Raw genomic sequence first — 18207 nt, forward strand, 5'->3', positions numbered from 1 at the left:
CTGACGCTAATTACTGGCCGTATCCCGGTAACTGACGTTAATTACTGGCCGTATCCCGCTAACTGACGTTAATTACTGGCCGTATCCCGCTAACTGACGTTAATTACTGGCCGTATCCCGGTAACTGACGTTACTTACTGGCCGTATCCCGCTAACTGACGTTAATTACTGGCCGTATCCCGCTAACTGACGTTACTTACTGGCCGTATCCCGGTAACTGACGTTAATTACTGGCCGTATCCCGGTAACTGACGTTAATTACTGGCCGTATCCCGCTAACTGACGTTAATTACTGGCCGCATCCCGCTAACTGACGTTAATTACTGGCCGTATCCCGGTAACTGACGTTAATTACTGGCCGTATCCCGCTAACTGACGTTAATTACTGGCCGCATCCCGCTAACTGACGTTACTTACTGGCCGTATCCCGCTAACTGACGTTACTTACTGGCCGTATCCCGGTAACTGACGTTAATTACTGGCCGTATCCCGGTAACTGACGTTAATTACTGGCCGTATCCCGCTAACTGACGTTAATTACTGGCCGCATCCCGCTAACTGACGTTAATTACTGGCCGTATCCCGGTAACTGACGTTAATTACTGGCCGTATCCCGCTAACTGACGTTAATTACTGGCCGCATCCCGCTAACTGACGTTACTTACTGGCCGTATCCCGCTAACTGACGTTACTTACTGGCCGTATCCCAGTAACTGACGTTAATTACTGGCCGTATCCCGGTAACTGACGTTAATTACTGGCCGTATCCCGCTAACTGACGTTAATTACTGGCCGTATCCCGCTAACTGACGTTAATTACTGGCCGTATCCCGGTAACTGACGTTAATTACTGGCCGTATCCCGCTAACTGACGTTAATTACTGGCCGCATCCCGCTAACTGGCGTTAATTACTGGCCGCATCCCGGTAACTGACGGTACTTACTGGCCATATCCCGCTAACTGACGTTAATTACTGGCCGTATCCCGCTAACTGGCGTTAATTACTGGCCGTATCCTGCTAACTGACGTTAATTACTGGCCGTATCCCGCTAACTGACGTTAATTACTGGCCGTATCCCGGTAACTGACGTTAATTACTGGCCGTATCCCGCTAACTGACGTTAATTACTGGCCGTATCCCGCTAACTGACGTTAATTACTGGCCGTATCCCGCTAACTGACGTTAATTACTGGCCGTATCCCGCTAACTGGCGTTAATTACTGGCCGTATCCCGGTAACTGATGTTACTTACTGTCCGTATCCCGCTAACTGACGTTAATTACTGGCCGTATCCCGCTAACTGACGTTACTTACTGTCCGTATCCCGGTAACTGACGTTAATTACTGGCCGTATCCCGCTAACTGACGTTACTCACTGGCCGTATCCCGCTAACTGACGTTAATTACTGGCCGTATCCCGCTAACTGACGTTAATTACTGGCCGTATCCCGCTAACTGACGTTAATTACTGGCCGTATCCCGCTAACTGACGTTAATTACTGGCCGTATCCTGCTAACTGACGTTAATTACTGTCCGTATCCCGCTAACTGACGTTAATTACTGGCCGTATCCCGCTAACTGACGTTAATTACTGGCCGTATCCCGCTAACTGACGTTAATTACTGGCCGTATCCCGCTAACTGACGTTACTTACTGGCCGTATCCCGCTAACTGACGTTAATTACTGTCCGTATCCCGCTAACTGACGTTAATTACTGGCCGCATCCCGGTAACTGACGCTAATTACTGGCCGTATACCGCTAACTGACGTTACTTACTGGCCGTATCCCGCTAACTGACGTTAATTACTGGCCGTATCCCGGTAACTGACGTTAATTAATGGCCGTATCCACTACCTGACGTTAATTACTGGCCGCATCCCGCTAACTGACGTTAATTACTGGCCGTATCCCGCTAACTGACGTTAATTACTGGCCGCATCCCGCTAACTGACGTTAATTACTGGCCGTATCCCGCTAACTGACGATAATTACTGGCCGTATCCCGGTAACTGACGCTAATTACTGGCCGTATACCGCTAACTGACGTTAATTACTGGCCGTATCCCGCTAACTGACGTTAATTACTGGCCGTATCCCGCTAACTGACGTTAATTACTGGCCGTATCCCGCTAACTGACGTTAATTACTGGCCGTATCCCGCTAACTGACGTTAATTACTGGCCGCATCCCGGTAACTGACGTTAATTACTGGCCGTATCCCGCTAACTGACGTTAATTACTGGCCGTATCCCGCTAACTGACGTTAATTACTGGCCGTATCCCGCTAACTGACGTTAATTACTGGCCGCATCCCGCTAACTGACGTTAATTACTGGCCGCATCCCGGTAACTGACGTCAATTACTGGCCGTATCCCGCTAACTGACGTTAATTACTGGCCGTATCCCGCTAACTGACGTTAATTACTGGCCGTATCCCGCTAACTGACGTTAATTACTGGCCGCATCCCGCTAACTGACGTTAATTACTGGCCATATCCCGCTAACTGACGTTACTTACTGGCCGTATCCCGCTAACTGACGTCACTTACTGTCCGCATCCCGCTAACTGACGTTACTTACTGTCCGTATCCCGGTAACTGACGTTAATTACTGGCCGCATCCCGCTAACTGACGTTAATTACTGGCCGTATCCCGGTAACTGACGTTAATTACTGGCCGTATCCCGCTAACTGACGTTAATTACTGGCCATATCCCGCTAACTGACGTTAATTACTGGCCGTATCCCGCTAACTGACGTTAATTACTGGCCGTATCCCGCTAACTGACGTTAATTACTGGCCGCATCCCGGTAACTGACGTTACTTACTGGCCGTATCCCGCTAACTGACGTTAATTACTGGCCGTATCCCGCTAACTGACGTTAATTACTGGCCGCATCCCGCTAACTGACGTTAATTACTGGCCGCATCCCGCTAACTGACGTTAATTACTGGCCATATCCCGCTAACTGACGTTAATTACTGGCCGCATCCCGGTAACTGACGTTAATTACTGGCCGCATCCCGCTAACTGGCGTTAATTACTGGCCGTATCCCGGTAACTGACGTTAATTACTGGCCGCATCCCGCTAACTGACGTTAATTACTGGCCGCATCCCGCTAACTGACGTTAATTACTGGCCGCATCCCGCTACCTGACGTTAATTACTGGCCGTATCCCGCTAACTGACGTTACTTACTGGCCGTATCCCACTAACTGACGTTAATTACTGGCCGCATCCCGCTAACTGACGTTAATTACTGGCCGTATCCCGCTAACTGACGTTAATTACTGGCCGTATCCCGCTAACTGACGTTAATTACTGGCTGCATCCCGCTAACTGACGTTAATTACTGGCCGTATCCCGGTAACTGACGTTAATTACTGGCCGTATCCCGGTAACTGACGTTAATTACTGGCCGTATCCCGCTAACTGACGTTACTTACTGGCCGTATCCCACTAACTGACGTTAATTACTGGCCGCATCCCGGTAACTGACGTTAATTACTGGCCGTATCCCGCTAACTGACGTTAATTACTGGCCATATCCCACTAACTGACGTTAATTACTGGCCGCATCCCGGTAACTGACGTTAATTACTGGCCGTATCCCGCTAACTGACGTTAATTACTGGCCGTATCCCGCTAACTGACGTTACTTACTGTCCGCATCCCGCTAACTGACGTTACTTACTGTCCGTATCCCGGTAACTGACGTTAATTACTGGCCGTATCCCGCTAACGGACGTTAATTACTGGCCGCATCCCGCTAACTGACGTTAATTACTGGCCGTATCCCGCTAACGGACGTTAATTACTGGCCGTATCCCGCTAACTGACGTTACTTACTGGCCGCATCCCGCTAACTGACGTTAATTACTGGCCATATCCCGCTAACTGACGTTAATTACTGGCCGCATCCCGGTAACTGTCGTTAATTACTGGCCGTATCCCGGTAACTGACGTTAATTACTGGCCGTATCCCGCTAACTGACGTTAATTACTGGCCGCATCCCGCTAACTGACGTTAATTACTGGCCGTACCTGGCTAACTGACGTTAATTACTGGCTGTATCCCGCTAACTGACGTTAATTACTGGCCGTATCCCGCTAACTGACGTTACTTACTGGCCGTATCCCGCTAACTGACGTTAATTACTGGCCGTATCCCGGTAACTGACGTTAATTACTGGCCGCATCCCGGTAACTGACGTTAATTACTGGTCGTATCTCGCTAACTGACGTTAATTACTGGCCATATCCCGCTAACGGACGTTAATTACTGGCCGTATCCCGCTAACTGGCGTTAATTACTGGCCGTATCCCGCTAACTGACGTTACTTACTGGCCGTATCCCGCTAACTGACGTTAATTACTGGCCGCATCCCGGTAACTGACGTTAATTACTGGCCATATCCCGCTAACCGACGTTAATTACTGGCCGTATCCCGCTAACTGGCGTTAATTACTGGCCGTATCCCGCTAACTGACGTTACTTACTGGCCGTATCCCGCTAACTGGCGTTAATTACTGGCCTCATCCCGGTAACTGACGTTAATTACTGGCCATATCCCGCTAACCGACGTTAATTACTGGCCGTATCCCGCTAACTGACGTTAATTACTGGCCGTATCCCGCTAACTGACGTTAATTACTGGCCGTATCCCGCTAAGTGACGTTAATTACTGGCCGTATCCCGCTAACTGACGTTAATTACTGGCCGTATCCCGCTAACTGACGTTAATTACTGGCCGCATCCCGCTAACTGACGTTAATTACTGGCCATATCCCACTAACTGACGTTAATTACTGGCCGTATCCCGCTAACTGACGTTAATTACTGGCCGCATCCCGCTACCTGACGTTAATTACTGGCCTTATCCCGCTAAGTGACGTTAATTACTGGCCGCATCCCGCTAACTGACGTTAATTACTGGCCGCATCCCGCTAACTGACGTTAATTACTGGCCGTATCCCGCTAACTGACGTTAATTACTGGCCGTATCCCGCTAACTGGCGTTAATTACTGGCCGTATCCCGCTAACTGACGTTAATTACTGGCCGTATCCCGCTAACTGACGTTAATTACTGGCCGTATCCCGCTAACTGACGTTAATTACTGGCCGTATCCCGCTAACTGACGTTAATTACTGGCCGTACCCCGCTAACTGACGTTAATTACTGGCCGTATCCCGCTAACTGACGTTAATTACTGGCCGCATCCCGGTAACTGACGTTAATTACTGGCCGTATCCCGGTAACTGACGTTAATTACTGGCCGTATCCCGCTAACTGACGTTAATTACTGGCCGTATCCCGCTAACTGACGTTAATTACTGGCCGCATCCCGCTAACTGACGTTAATTACTGGCCGCATCCCGCTAACTGACGTTAATTACTGGCCGTATCCCGCTAACTGACGTTAATTACTGGCCGCATCCCGGTAACTGACGTTAATTACTGGCCATATCCCGCTAACTGACGCTAATTACTGGCCGCACCCCGCTAACTGACGTTAATTACTGGCCGCATCCCGCTAACTGACGTTAATTACTGGCCGTATCCCGCTAACTGACGTTAATTACTGGCCGCATCCCGCTAACTGACGTTAATTACTGGCCGCATCCCGCTAACTGACGTTAATTACTGGCCGCATCCCGCTAACTGACGTTAATTACTGGCCGTATCCCGGTAACTGACGTTACTTACTGGCCGTATCCCGCTAACTGACGTTAATTACTGGCCGCATCCCGCTAACTGACGTTAATTACTGGCCGCATCCCGCTAACTGACGTTAATTACTGGCCGCATCCCGCTAACTGACGTTAATTACTGGCCGTATCCCGCTAACTGACGTTAATTACTGGCCGCATCCCGCTAACTGACGTTAATTACTGGCCGCATCCCGCTAACTGACGTTAATTACTGGCCGCATCCCGCTAACTGACGTTAATTACTGGCCGCATCCCGCTAACTGACGTTAATTACTGGCCGTATCCCGCTAACTGACGTTAATTACTGGCCGTATCCCGCTAACTGACGTTAATTACTGGCCGTATCCCGCTAACTGACGTTAATTATTGGCCGTATCCCGCTAACTGACGTTAATTACTGGCCGTATCCCGCTAACTGACGTTAATTACTGGCCGTATCCCGCTAACTGACAGTACTTACTGGCCGTATCCCGCTAACTGACGTTAATTACTGTCCGTATCCCGGTAACTGACATTAATTACTGGCCGCACCCCGCTAACTGACGTTAATTACTGGCCATATCCCGCTAACCGACGTTAATTACTGGCCGTATCCTGCTAACTGACGTTAATTACTGGCCGTATCCCGCTAACTGACGTTAATTACTGGCCGCATCCCGGTAACTGACGTTAATTACTGGCCGTATCCCGGTAACTGACGTTAATTACTGGCCGTATCCTGCTAACTGACGTTAATTACTGGCCGTATCCCGCTAACTGACGTTAATTACTGGCCGTATCCCGGTAACTGACGTTAATTACTGGCCGTATCCTGCTAACTGACGTTAATTACTGGCCGTATCCCGCTACCTGACGTTAATTACTGGCCGCATCCCGCTAACTGACGTTAATTACTGGCCGTATCCCGCTAACTGACGTTAATTACTGGTCGTATCCCGCTAACTAACGTTAATTACTGGCCGTATCCCGCTAACTGACGTTAATTACTGGCCGTATCCCGCTAACTGACGTTAATTACTGGCCGTATCCCGCTAACTGACGTTACTTACTGGCCGCATCCCACTAACTGACGTTAATTACTGGTCGTATCCCGCTAACTGACGTTAATTACTGGCCGTATCCCGCTAACTGACAATAATTACTGGCCGCATCCCGCTACCTGACGTTAATTACTGGCCGCATCCCGCTAACTGACGTTAATTACTGGCCGTATCCCGCTAACTGACGTTAATTACTGGCCGTATCCCGCTAAATGACGTTAATTACTGGTCGTATCCCGCTAACTGACAATAATTACTGGCCGTATCCCGCTAACTGACGTTAATTACTGGCCGCATCCCGCTAACTGACGTTAATTACTGGCCGTATCCCGCTAACTGACGTTAATTACTGGCCGTATCCCGCTAACTGACGTTAATTACTGGTCGTATCCCGCTAACTGACGTTAATTACTGGCCGTATCCCGCTAACTGACGTTACTTACTGGCCGCATCCCGCTAACTGACGTTAATTACTGGCCGCATCCCGCTAACTGACGTTAATTACTGGTCGTATCTCGCTAACTGACGTTACTTACTGGCCGTATCCCGCTACCTGACGTTAATTACTGGCCATATCCCGCTAACTGACGTTAATTACTGGCCGTACCCCGCTAACTGACGTTAATTACTGGCCGTATCCCGCTAACTGACGCTAACAAATACAAATGTGCCACGAATATTTACGTATTTTAGGGATAGTAAATCCCGATAATACGAATACACCTATTTAATACGTTTTTTTTCTTTGTAAATTTCCCCTTATAACCGGGTGCAGTGGCAGGCTGGGTGATATAGGGAGGAACAGCCAGACACACAGGCAGAGTTATGTGACAGGTGAGTGGATACACAGCTGACAGACACTGCAGCCTGACATATAGAGGTAATGAGCTAATATGTAGCAGCTGAGGCTGCACACAGAACACATACAGGGGTCAGGCTTGTATGGGTCATAGGGTCGACAAGCATTAGAGTTTTTCACTTTTTTTGTCCCAAATATCCACTTAATCCCCTAAGTGTACCGCATCCCCTAAGCGTACCGCATCCCCTAAGTGTACCGCATCCCCAAAGTGTACCGCATCCCTCAAGTGTACCGCAACCCCCAAGTGTACCGCATCCCCTAAGTGTACCGCATCCCCTAAGTGTACCGCATCCCCTAAGTGTACCGCATCCCCAAAGTGTACCGCATCCCCAAAGTGTACCGCATCCCCTAAGTGTACCGCATCCCCTAAGTGTACTGCACCCCCTAAGTGTACCGCATCCCCTCGCACGGCTCGCTGCACTCCGCACACTATGTTATTCTCCCTCCGCGCCATAGTATATGGTAGGGCATGAAATACCGCCTGTCGGCATATGTCGCCTTTAAAAAAAAAAGTGAAAACCTCATGTTGACCTTTTGACTGTCGACCTTCCCATTGTCAAGCTAATGCTTGTGTCCACTTTCTGACCCTGTCAACCTTAGCTATGTCAACCTACTTTAGGTGTCGACCTAATGACTGTGTCCCAATCAGGCTGCAGTAACCCAGACCAGCCAGAGGCGACCGGTAACACACTAACCAATCCCAGGTGGGCCCTGGAGCACAGCCAATCACAGGGCAGGACCTACCTTCTGTCTCTTGTAGATGCTGGAGAGCGGGGCCACCTCGCAGTCCTTGTGGGCCCCAAACACCTTACACATGGAGCAGGTGGGGGCCTCACAGCTCAGGCAGTAGATGTTGATCTTCTCATCCTCGTGTTCCTCACACATTAAATGTTGTTCTGATTTGGTGCTCAGAGGCCTGGAGGAGATCAGGGAGACTGGGAATGTGCTATATACACCTGGTCTATATACACCTGTGCTATATACCTGGTCTATACACCTGCGCTATATACACCTGGTCTATACACCTGTGCTATATACACCTGCGCTATATACACCTGCGCTATATACACCTGTGCTATATACACCTGGTCTATACACCTGGTCTATACACCTGTGCTATATACACCTGCGCTATATACACCTGCGCTATATACACCTGTGCTATATACACCTGGTCTATACACCTGTGCTATATACACCTGTGCTGTATATACCTGGTCTATACACCTGTGCTATATACACCTGCGCTATATACACCTGGTCTATACACCTGTGCTGTATATACCTGGTCTATACACCTGTGCTATATATACCTGTGCTATATACACCTGTGCTATACACACCTGTGCTGTATATACCTGGTCTATACACCTGTGCTATATACACCTGCGCTATATACACCTGCGCTATATACACCTGTGCTATATACACCTGTGCTATATACACCTGCGCTATACACCTGTGCTGTATATACCTGGTCTATACACCTGTGCTATATACACCTGGTCTATACACCTGCGCTATATACACCTGCGCTATATACACCTGTGCTATATACACCTGGTCTATACACCTGTGCTATATACACCTGTGCTGTATATACCTGGTCTATACACCTGTGCTATATATACCTGTGCTATATACACCTGTGCTATACACACCTGTGCTGTATATACCTGGTCTATACACCTGTGCTATATACACCTGCGCTATATACACCTGCGCTATATACACCTGTGCTATATACACCTGTGCTATATACACCTGCGCTATACACCTGTGCTGTATATACCTGGTCTATACACCTGTGCTATATACACCTGGTCTATACACCTGCGCTATATACACCTGGTCTATACACCTGTGCTATATACACCTGTGCTATATACACCTGCGCTATATACACCTGGTCTATACACCTGTGCTATATACACCTGTGCTGTATATACCTGGTCTATACACCTGTGCTATATATACTTGTGCTATACACCTGTGCTATATATACCTGTGCTATATACACCTGGTCTATACACCTGCGCTATATACACCTGGTCTATACCCCTGTGCTATATACACCTGCGCTATATACACCTGGTCTATACACCTGTGCTATATAAACCTGTGCTGTATATACCTGGTCTATACACCTGTGCTATATATACCTGTGCTATATACACCTGGTCTATACACCTGCGCTATATACACCTGGTCTATATACACCTGTGCTATATACACCTGTGCTATATACACACCTGTGCTATATACACACCTGTGCTATATACACCTGCTATATACACCTGTGCTATATACACCTGTGCTATACAGTATACACCTGTGCTATATATACCTGTGCTATATACACCTGGTCTATACACACCTGTGCTGTATACACCTGTGCTATATACACCTGCGCTATATACACCTGGTCTATACACCTATGCTATATACACCTGTGCTATATACACCTGGTCTATACACCTGGTCTATACACCTGTGCTATATACACCTGTGCTGTATATACCTGGTCTATACACCTGTGCTATATATACCTGTGCTGTACACCTGCACTATATACACCTGTGCTATATAGTATACACCTGCGCTATATACACCTGTGCTATATATACTATAGCTGTGCTATATACACCTGCGCTATATACACCTGTGCTATATATACTGTATCTGTGCTATATACACCTGCGCTATATATACTGTATCTGTGCTATATATACCTGTGCTATATATACTGTATCTGTGCTATATACACCTGTGCTATATATACATTATATGTGCTATATACACCTGTGCTATATACACCTGCGCTATATATACTGTATCTGTGCTATATATACCTGTGCTATATATACTGTATCTGCGCTATATACACCTGTGCTATATATACAGTATCTGTGCTATATACACCTGTGCTATATATACTGTATCCGTGTTATATACACCTGCGCTATATATACTGTATCTGTGCTATATACACCTGCGCTATATATACTGTATCTGTGCTATATACACCTGCGCTATATATACTGTATCTGTGCTATATACACCTGTGCTATATATACTGTATCTGTGCTATATACACCTGTGCTATATACTCTGTACCTGTGCTGTATACACCTGCGCTATATATACTGTATCTGTGCTATATACACCTGTGCTATATACTCTGTACCTGTGCTGTATACACCTGCGCTATATATACTGTATCTGTGCTATATTTACCTGCGCTATATAAACTGTATCTGTGCTATATACACCTGTGCTATATACACCTGCGCTATATATACTGTATCTGTGCTATATATACTGTAACTGTGCTATATATACTGTATCGGTGCTATATTCACCTGCGCTATATATACTGTATCTGTGCTATATACACCTGTGCTATATATACTGTATCTGTGCTATATACACCTGCACTATATATACTGTAACTGTGCTATATATACTGTATCGGTGCTATATTCACCTGCGCTATATATACTGTATCTGTGCTATATACACCTGTGCTATATATACTGTATCTGTGTTATATACACCTGTGCTATATATACTGTATCTGTGCTATATACACCTGCGCTATATATACACTGTATCTGTGCTATATACACCTGTGCTATATACACCTGCACTATATATACTGTATCTGTGCTATATACACCTGCGCTATATATACTGTATCTGTGCTATATACACCTGTGCTATATACACCTGCGCTATATATACTGTATCTGTGCTATATACACCTGTGCTATATACTCTGTACCTGTGCTGTATACACCTGCGCTATATATACTGTATCTGTGCTATATACACTTGCGGTATATACACCTGTGCTATATACTCTGTACCTGTGCTGTATACACCTGCGCTATATATACTGTACCTGTGCTATATACACCTGCACTATATACAGTATACTGTATCTGTGCTATATACACCTGCACTATATATACTGTACCTGTGTTATATACACCTGTGCTGTATACAGGGCCGGTGCAAGGCACTGGAGCGCCCCAGGCAGGGGGGGTGAGGTTGGTGGTTGATGCGGCCACCGTTGAGCTTCAAGGGGGGGGATGCGCCTGCTACGCTCCGCGGAGGAAGAGGAGTTTGTGTCAGGAGATGCGGCTGATTGACTATGACCAGCACAAGGGGGGGGGGGGGCACAGGTTTTTGTCTCACTCACCTGTTTTCTTCAAGGCTCCTTTCTTCCTGCTCTCCTTGGCGGGAGCTTTGCCGCTGCTGCTTCTTATGCTGTTGTTACCGCCCTCCAGTGGCCAGTGCCCTAGGCAAATGCCTAATGCTGCCTAGTGGTGGCGCCGGCCCTGGCTATATGCATTGCACCTGTGCGCCCATGGGCTTTCCCAAGGTAATCAGGCTGTGGTGTCGGGGGCGGGCAGCTGACATCAGCCGTCCGCCCACTTCCTCCCGAGGGTGCACGCAAATCTAAGTGACTCGTGTGCACATTCCACATCATCCGATGGTCACACGCTGCGAGGGGGAGGGGCGGGCGTACCACAATTCGCCCAACATCGGGATACCGAATGTCAAACCACCGACAGCCGTGTTCCCGACGACCACCCGCTATTTTCCCTCGTGGGGGTCCACGACCCCCATAGGGGGAGAATAGAATAGGTGGCTCCCGCCTGTCAGATCCCTATACCACACCCCCACAATTCGCAGGGCGGGTTCTGGTTGACTCGCAAGGGTGCAAATTTGCATCCGAGCGAATCATCCAGAATGACCCCCTATACCCGCTGCCACTCACACGCCAATCAAGGGCATCCTGTGATCCCTAGAACCCGTGCCCTGGGTTATCATACCACCCCCAGTCAGTATTACCTGGATGACTCCTGCTTATAGATGTCTATGATGTTCTCCACTAACAGGTTCCTCTGCAGCCCATACACCCCATGTCGGTCAAGGACGACCTCATGACGACACGATGGACAGCGGAAGCGCCCCCCGGAGGAAACTGTGCTGGAACCACGGGACTGCCACAGGGGATTGGAGGCCTAGGGGTACAAAGATGTTCTGTCAGTACGCAGGAGAGCATTGGGCAGGACGCAGTGGCGTAGCTACATATGTGGCAGACCCGGCGGCTTGGAGGAGCGGTGCCAGCGGGGTCTGTGGTGGGCACCACTGGCTGAACTGACAGGCAACAGTAAGCACGGAGCGGGGCCTCAGCGCGGAGCGGACCTAATGAGCGGGGCCTCAGATGCCAGGAGGGGGGGTGTTTCTCTGCCGGGACGCGGCAACACACCGACACTCTCAGGACGCAATAGCACAGTAACATGTCCGAGACACTGCAGCGCACCAACACTCCCGGTAAGCGGCAGCGCACCAACACTCCCGGTAAGCGGCAGCGCACCAACACTCCCGGTAAGCGGCAGCGTACCAACACTCCCGGTAAGCGGCAGCGCACAAACACTCCCGGTAAGCGGCAGCGCACCAACACTCCTGGTAAGCGGCAGCGCACCAACACTCCCGGTAAGCGGCAGCGCACCAACACTCTCAGGACGCGGCAGCGCACCAACACTCTCAGGACGCGGCAGCGCACCAACACTCTCAGGACGCGGCAGCACACCAACACTCTCAGGACGCGGCAGCACACCAACACTCTCAGGACGCGGCAGCACACCAACACTCTCAGGACGCGGCAGCACACCAACACGCCCGAGACACTGCAGCACACTAACACTCTCAGGACGCGGCAGCACACCAACACGCCCGAGACACTGCAGCACACTAACACTCTCAGGACGCGGCAGCACACCAACACTCTCGGGACGCGGCAGCACACCAACACTCTCAGGACGCGGCAGCACACCAACACGCCCAAGACACTGCAGCACACTAACACTCTCAGGACGCGGCAGCACACCAACACGCCCGAGACACTGCAGCACACTAACACTCTCAGGACGCGGCAGCACACCAACACGCCCGAGACACTGCAGCACACCAACACTCTCGGGGCGCGGCAGCGCACTAACACTCCCGGAACGCGGCAGCGCACTAACACTCCCGGTAAGCGGCAGCGCACTAACACTCCCGGTAAGCGGCAGCGCACTAACACTCCCGGTAAGCGGCAGCGCACTAACACTCCCGGTAAGCGGCAGCGCACCAACACTCCCGGTAAGCGGCAGCGCACCAACACTCCCGGTAAGCGGCAGCGCACCAACACTCCCGGGACGTGGCAGCGCACCAACACTCCCGGGACGCGGCAGCGCACCAACACTCCCGGGACGCAGCAGCACACCAACACTCTCAGGACGCGGCAGCACACCAACACTCTCAGGACGCGGCAGCACACCAACACGCCCGAGACACTGCAGCACACTAACACTCTCAGGACGCGGCAGCACACTAACACTCTCGGGACGCTGCAGCACACTAACACTCTCGGGACGCGGCAGCACACCAACACTCAGGACGCGGCAGCACACCAACACTCTCAGGACGCGGCAGCACACCAACACTCTCAGGATGCGGCAGCACACCAACACTCTCAGGACGCAGCAGCACACCAACACGCCCGAGACACGGCAGCACACCAACACTCTCGGGACGCGGCAGCACACCAACACTCTCGGGACGCGGCAGCACACCAACACTCTCGGGACGCGGCAGCACACTAACACTCTCGGGACGCGGCAGCGCACTAGCACTCTCGGGACGCGGCAGCGCAATAACACTCTCGGGACACGGCAGCGCAATAACACTCTCGGGACGCGGCAGCGCACTAACACTCCCGGTAAGCGGCAGCGCACTAACACTCCCGGTAAGCGGCAGCGCACTAACACTCCCGGGACGCGGCAGCGCACTAACACTCCCGGGAAGCGGCAGCGCACTAACACTCCCCGGTAAGCGGCAGCGCACTAACGCTCCCGGAAAGCGGCAGCGCACTAACGCTCCCGGAAAGCGGCAGCGCACTAACACTCCCGGGACGCGGCAGCGCACTAACACTCCCGGGACGCGGCAGCGCACTAACACTCCCGGAAAGCGGCAGCGCACTAACACTCCCCGGAAAGCGGCAGCGCACCAACACTCCCCGGTAAGCGGCAGCGCACTAACACTCCCGGAAAGCGGCAGCGCACTAACACTCCCGGTAAGCGGCAGCGCACTAACACTCCCGGTAAGCGGCAGCGCACCAACACTCTCAGGACGCGGCAGCACACCAACACTCTCAGGACGCGGCAGCACACCAACACTCTCAGGACGCGGCAGCACACCAACACTCTCAGGACACGGCAGCACACCAACACTCTCAGGACGCGGCAGCACACCAACACGCCCGAGACACTGCAGCACACTAACACTCTCAAGACGCGGCAGCACACCAACACGCCCGAGACACTGCAGCACACTAACACTCTCAGGACGCGGCAGCACACCAACACGCCCGAGACACTGCAGCACACTAACACTCTCAGGACGCGGCAGCACACCAACACGCCCGAGACACTGCAGCACACTAACACTCTCAGGACGCGGCAGCACACCAACACTCTCGGGACGCGGCAGCACACCAACACTCTCAGGACGCGGCAGCACACAAACACGCCCAAGACACTGCAGCACACTAACACTCTCAGGACGCGGCAGCACACCAACACGCCCGAGACACTGCAGCACACTAACACTCTCAGGACGCGGCAGCACACCAACACGCCCGAGACACTGCAGCACACCAACACTCTCGGGGCGCGGCAGCGCACTAACACTCCCGGAACGCGGCAGCGCACTAACACTCCCGGTAAGCGGCAGCGCACTAACACTCCCGGTAAGCGGCAGCGCACTAACACTCCCGGTAAGCGGCAGCGCACTAACACTCCCGGTAAGCGGCAGCGCACCAACACTCCCGGTAAGCGGCAGCGCACCAACACTCCCGGTAAGCGGCAGCGCACCAACACTCCCGGTAAGCGGCAGCGCACCAACACTCCCGGGACGCGGCAGCGCACCAACACTCCCGGGACGCGGCAGCGCACCAACACTCCCGGGACACGGCAGCGCACCAACACTCCCGGGACGCGGCAGCGCACCAACACTCCCGGAAAGCGGCAGCGCACCAACACTCCCGGTAAGCGGCAGCGCACCAACACTCCCGGTAAGCGGCAGCGCACCAACACTCTCAGGACGCGGCAGCACACCAACACTCTCAGGACGCGGCAGCACACCAACACTCTCAGGACGCGGCAGCACACCAATACGCCCGAGACGCTGCAGCACACTAACACTCTCAGGACGCGGCAGCACACTAACACTCTCGGGACGCTGCAGCACACTAACACTCTCGGGACGCGGCAGCACACCAACACTCAGGACGCGGCAGCACACCAACACTCTCAGGACGCGGCAGCACACCAACACTCTCAGGATGCGGCAGCACACCAACACTCTCAGGACGCAGCAGCACACCAACACGCCCGAGACACGGCAGCACACCAACACTCTCGGGACGCGGCAGCGCACTAACACTCTCGGGACGCGGCAGCGCACTAGCACTCTCGGGACGCGGCAGCGCAATAACACTCTCGGGACGCGGCAGCGCAATAACACTCTCGGGACGCGGCAGCGCACTAACACTCCCGGTAAGCGGCAGCGCACTAACACTCCCGGTAAGCGGCAGCGCACTAACACTCCCGGGACGCGGCAGCGCACTAACACTCCCGGGAAGCGGCAGCGCACTAACACTCCCCGGTAAGCGGCAGCGCACTAACGCTCCCGGAAAGCGGCAGCGCACTAACGCTCCCGGAAAGCGGCAGCGCACTAACTCTCCCGGGACGCGGCAGCCCACTAACACTCCCGGGACGCGGCAGCGCACTAACACTCCCGGAAAGCGTCAGCGCACTAACACTCCCCGGAAAGCGGCAGCGCACTAACACTCCCCGGTAAGCGGCAGCGCACTAACACTCCCGGAAAGCGGCAGCGCACTAACACTCCCGGTAAGCGGCAGCGCACTAACACTCCCGGTAAGCGGCAGCGCACTAACACTCCCCGGTAAGCCGCAGCGCACTAACACTCCCGGAAAGCGGCAGCGCACTAACACTCCCCGGTAAGTCGCAGCGCACTAACACGTCCAGAAGGCGGCAAGGACACGTACCTGGAATATGTCGTTGGCGCACTTGCGGCACAGGTTATGCTGGCAGGGCAGAATCACCACTGGCTTAGTGAACATCTCCAGGCAGATGGGGCAGATCAGCTGCTTCTCCAGGTTGTCCATGGTCTGAGTGTCCCCCCCCAAAGCCTTAAAGCCCACAGCAAAATTCATCCCGGAGCCGGACACAGAGCCGTACCAGACACGCGGGCCGCAGACCACCGAGAGGTTTGATACTGGACCCTCCGGGATGGGAAGAGACAGCTTTAACTCCTTCTTCCCTGGGAATTAAATGTCCCAGACACGATGTCCACAGACTCCCAAAGTGTTACCAGTCAGTATGAAGGGGAGGGGGGGGGCTTGGGGGGAATTCCTGCATTTATTTATAGCTCCCGCATAAGGACAGACATGGGGGGGGGGCTGCAGCTGTCACCCGCAGCAGGTGACTCTGAGTCACACAATGATCTGCAGAACAACCGCGTATCCTGACATCATACCCGTGGTCAGGTCACCCTCACAACCGTGCCGATACCAGGCCTTGCGCCCAATTGTGTCCGTCCGTGCTGTGTGTTACCAGTCAAAGGAAAAGAAAGGAGTAGTTGCAGCGGATGCACACAAGAAAAGATAGAATTTGTGTTATTATCTTAGGAGTTTACTCCAATTTACTATTCGAAAAGTGGGGAATCCTATTAATCTTTAATAATAAATGGATTCAGGAATTACCCACTGTAGTAGCGAAATCAAAAAGAGGTTAAAATTATTGAACATACAACATACAAATACATGACAAGTGCATAAGAAATTGAAAGAGTAGGTGCTAAATAGACTTAAAATGTAGGTAGAAGGGGCTGGTACATGTGGTGCTGATTCTAGACTTGGGGTATTGGTTCCCAGGATATATTGCAAGAAAAGTAATCTGTCTCAGGTATCTATGTCATTGCCTGTATTGGTTTGACTTGATATCTGGCAATCCTTACAGGACCCATATAAGCACTTATTGGTACTCTGATGATATAGATATATGTGAAGATTTCATCTATATAAAATTCAGCCAACCCTTGGCTTGAAGAAGCTCTGTATGCGAAACACGTGTCCCAATGGGCGGTATTCAATGTGAATACCTGCGAGGTGCAGCGAATCCTTTTTTGGATTCGCTGCACATTCGCCATGTTCCGGAGCCAGCGGGCTCCGGTATTCAACGTGTCAGGGGCTCGCTGCCCCTGACAGGCGAATATGAGCTCCTGCGGCGATTGCCGCAGGGAGCCTCAGGACGGTGCCAGGCAGAGAGATGGTAGTCTCTCTGCCTAGCCCAGACCTTTGTGGGGGGTTAGGTGTGCTCCCCGGGTGCCAGGCAGCACAGGCTGCCCCCCCGGGGGTGCCAGCAGGCGAGCGTATATTCACTACACACGATCAAAATGATTGTGCAGTGAATATATGAATATGTAATGAGCGGCTCCGCTCTGGCGCC

At 51.7% G+C, this 18207-nt stretch overlaps 1 protein-coding gene across 1 annotated transcript in view; it reads right to left on the reverse strand.

The window, feature by feature from the left end:
* Positions 1–17234, reverse strand: part of TRIM54 (tripartite motif containing 54) — a 55437-nt gene extending 38203 nt beyond the window's left edge. Inside the window, exons 1-3 of the mRNA XM_083174841.1 lie at positions 16746–17234; positions 12482–12654; positions 8366–8537 (exon numbers count right to left, since the gene is read on the reverse strand). Of these exons, the coding sequence (XP_083030967.1) occupies positions 8366–8537; positions 12482–12654; positions 16746–16913 (513 nt within the window). The 5' untranslated portion in view covers positions 16914–17234. The remainder of the gene's footprint in view (positions 1–8365; positions 8538–12481; positions 12655–16745) is intronic.
* Between the last annotated feature and the right edge of the window lie 973 nt (positions 17235–18207).

The sequence above is a fragment of the Crinia signifera genome, chromosome 3, assembly GCF_055691185.1.
Source record: "Crinia signifera chromosome 3, ASM5569118v1, whole genome shotgun sequence".
NCBI classification, from domain to species: Eukaryota; Metazoa; Chordata; class Amphibia; order Anura; family Myobatrachidae; genus Crinia; species Crinia signifera.